We start from the raw sequence: 3355 nt of genomic DNA, 5'->3' as shown, positions 1-3355 counted from the left end.
AACCTTCTATAAGGTTTTCATAGAGATGAGACTTAGGGAGAGAGTGTGTGCACAAGCGTAAGAATGTGCATTGTGTGCACCCAAAAATAAGTGTGAGCGAGCTCAAGGAACCAGCGCTCAAAGGTTGAGAGAGAGATATGTTTTCTTAAAAGTAACACATCAACCCTTTTGGAAGTGAAGGCTTGCTTAAAGAAGTGAAGCCTTTTGTTGGAAGTGAAGGCTTGAAGGGCCAGGGGCGAGTAGTCTAGTGGTAGAACGGTTAGGTCCCATCACGGGAGCCGGGTGGGTTATGAGCTGATGGAGTAATCTACTCTCCCACTAAATATATGATATCTTTGTAAGCCGATGGAGTAATCCACTTTCCCACTAAATATCTCATGTCGCAAAAGCCACAAGCCTTTTCCATTTGACCGAGTCGCGCTAGCAAGCAAGGGTCGCTTTGCGTGGGAGATGCGTTAGTGTGATGAAGGGCCTGACGACAGAAGTAGAGTGCAAACGATGAAGAAAGACGTTCGAAACGATTAAGAAATTATAGATTCCCTTCTCTCGTGATGGAGTAGTAGAGACCGGAGACTGCCCTCGCTTATAAAATCACAGTTCCTCTCCTCGATCTGCAGCAATAACTCATCACTGTCTACTTTACCTTAGCCAGCCAGTTCCCTATCATTGTATTCCAGAATGGCCGCCGCCGCCGCCGCCGCTCACTCAACTAAGCCGCACGCAGTAGCCATCCCCTTGCCCGCCCAAGGCCATATCAACCCGCTCATGCGCTTTTGCAAGACGCTGGCCTCCCATGGTTTCCTCATCACCTTCGTGAACATCGACCCCATCCACCAGCGCATCGTCCAGCTGGAGGAGGAGCCGCACCCGCCTGCCAAGCACGTAGATGAAAAGCAAGCGCCGCCGCCCAGCAATATACGCCGAGCTAGCATACCTGTCGAGGGGGTGGACCTGGCCAATGATTTCCGGATGAGTATGGCGGACTTCCTCGAGGCGATGCAGGGGTTGAGTGGTCCCATCGCGCAGCTGGTGGAGCACATCAACAAGGAAGGCCCCCCTGTCACGTGTGTTATCTCCGACATCTTCATGTCCGGTCCGGCACAGAGGGTGGTTGACAAGTTCAACCTCCCGAGGATCGTTATGTTCCCGTCCAGCCAAAGCCTGAACCTCCTCCTGCTCCACATCCACAACGGCCTCATCCCCTTGGAAGACGGTAAGCTAAAATTTCCTTTCGTTGCTCCAGTCACAATTAGTTACATCGTCATTGTCTCTGATCACGACATTTGCCGGCTCTATATATTTGGCAGCAATGCACGCCAGCATCCATCGAGAGAGGCCAGCAGATCTCTTCCGCAAGGACCTTCCAGGCCTTCCCGCGCTCCGCAACGCTGACATGCCATCAATGAAGCATGTAGTGGACGACACGGAGCAATCCTACCCTGCCATTCTTCGAGCGTGCCGGATAGCCTACGAGAGCGCCCACACCATCGTCGTCAACTCCTTTGAGGAGCTCGAGGCCCCGGCCTTCCAAGCCCTGCCCCACCACCTGCGACGGCCCTGCGCCATCTACGGAGTGGGCCCGCTCATCGAGGAATTGGAGGGGGAAAGCAGCACCAGCCTGTGGAAGGAAGAGGACCAGTGCTTGCAGTGGCTCGATGAACAGCCGCCACAGTCCGTGCTCTACATCTCCTTCGGCAGCATCACGCTCCTCTCCAAGCAGCAATTTGAGGAGCTGCTTGCCGGCCTGGAAGCCAGTGGGCAGCGCTTCATTTGGGCCTTTCGCCCAGACCTCGTGGCGGACGCCTCCAGCATCCCACAAGAGTTCCGAGAAAATACCAAGGACCGCGGCTACATAGTGTCATGGGCGCCCCAACTCCGCGTGCTCTCCCATCCCTCCGTGGGCGGCTTCCTTACCCACTGTGGATGGAACTCCACCACCGAGGCCATCTCCGCAGGGGTCCCCATGCTCTGCTGGCCCTACTTCGCGGACCAGTGGCTCGACGCCAAGTTTGTGGTGGAGGAATGGAAGGTGGGGCTCAGGTTCCAAGCCGAAGATGGCCTTGTGCGACGAAGCGAGGTGGAGAAGATGGTGAGGGCTGCAATGGAAGGCGAGGAGGGTAAGACGCTGCGGAAGAATGCTAGCAAGCTCAGAGAGGCCGCACACCGCAGCTTGCAGCCCGGAGGATCATCACACAGCAACATCCAGGCCGTCGTTAAGGCTTTCTCCTAGGTAGGCATGATTACACAAGATAATCTTGTCAGATAAGACAAACATCCATTCTTTGAAACTCGACGTAGTAGGAAAGATGATTGGTTTCTTTTGAGGGCAATAGGCCTGTCTTCGAGAGAATGCTCTCTGCAATAATAGGCCCGCCTTCGATTGTTTTCTAGCAATGAACGATGAAACATCAAATATAAAAGTACTAGTACATTTTATAAAACGAGTGTGTATGTTTTTTCATTAATTTGTTGTGTAAGAGGCTTAATAGGAAAACCTTAAAAGTGCTAAGGTATTATTAGATTTCTTAAAACCGTCATCTCATCTCATAAATTTCTCTCTTGTTGCGTCCCCAATAATCTCTCTCTTGATGTCCTCTATTGTCGTCAACCTCTTGCTACTTCTCGTGATGCGGTCTTCAAAGGTACCAGTTATATGTACAATTTCCATTCAAGAGTTATATGTACTGCCCACCTTGACCTCGATGTCGCCCATGTCTATCTTCTACCCTGTTAGAAGACAATGACACATAGCTACCCACACGAGGAAGGCTAAGGCTCGTGCGCATCCCCCCGCGTCTCAGAGTTGATGTTCTCTTCCCACAAGCTTTTGGGGAGGGACGTGCGTCCTCTTGGTTGGGCATGTGCAACAATGTTCTCATCCTTTTGTGCCTCCTCAGAGATAATATATCGTCTCTCTTCTCAAATTTTAGGACTCTGAATCCATAGGATTTTTCCGTATTGAAAACAAAAAATATTGATGGATGTAGACGCTTATACTAAGGTCCCTTATACCATTTTTAATTAATTCTTAATGTACATTGGAAAGTTCATTTTGAACTTTTGTTTCAAGGGAATCCAATTTAGAAACTAGGAGGATTTTTATATCAAAAGATATCTCAATTTTGTATTATCTCTCTCTAGATATTTTCTCTCTCTAGGTCAAAACAGGTAAAACTAGATCTTCCTTCTATTTTAGAGAGGGGAATACACCTTTACACCTCAAAAGTTGGAGGGAGAAATCTTACGTAAGACATGAAGAATACACATTTACATTAAAAGAACACATATATAATATTTTATTAAAGATTTTAATTCAAAAATATAAACATATATTGAGAGTCATTGGCACATTAAG

General features: G+C 49.0%; 1 protein-coding gene across 1 annotated transcript; it reads left to right on the top strand.

Annotated features, from left to right (window-relative positions):
- The first annotated feature begins 633 nt into the window (after positions 1-633).
- Positions 634-2465, top strand: LOC147641220 (UDP-glycosyltransferase 85A1-like). The gene is made up of 2 exons (XM_086819269.1): positions 634-1213; positions 1308-2465. Exons 1-2 carry the CDS (start codon positions 679-681, stop codon positions 2228-2230), a joined length of 1458 nt encoding a protein of 485 aa, XP_086675395.1. The 5' UTR covers positions 634-678; the 3' UTR covers positions 2231-2465.
- The last annotated feature ends 890 nt before the right edge of the window (positions 2466-3355 follow it).

Source organism: Cibotium barometz, chromosome 2 (assembly GCF_041138505.1).
Source record: "Cibotium barometz isolate CiBa-2024 chromosome 2, ASM4113850v1, whole genome shotgun sequence".
NCBI classification, from domain to species: Eukaryota; Viridiplantae; Streptophyta; class Polypodiopsida; order Cyatheales; family Cibotiaceae; genus Cibotium; species Cibotium barometz.
Note: the sequence above shows the minus strand (reverse complement) of the source record. Positions and strands in the feature narration are given on the sequence as shown.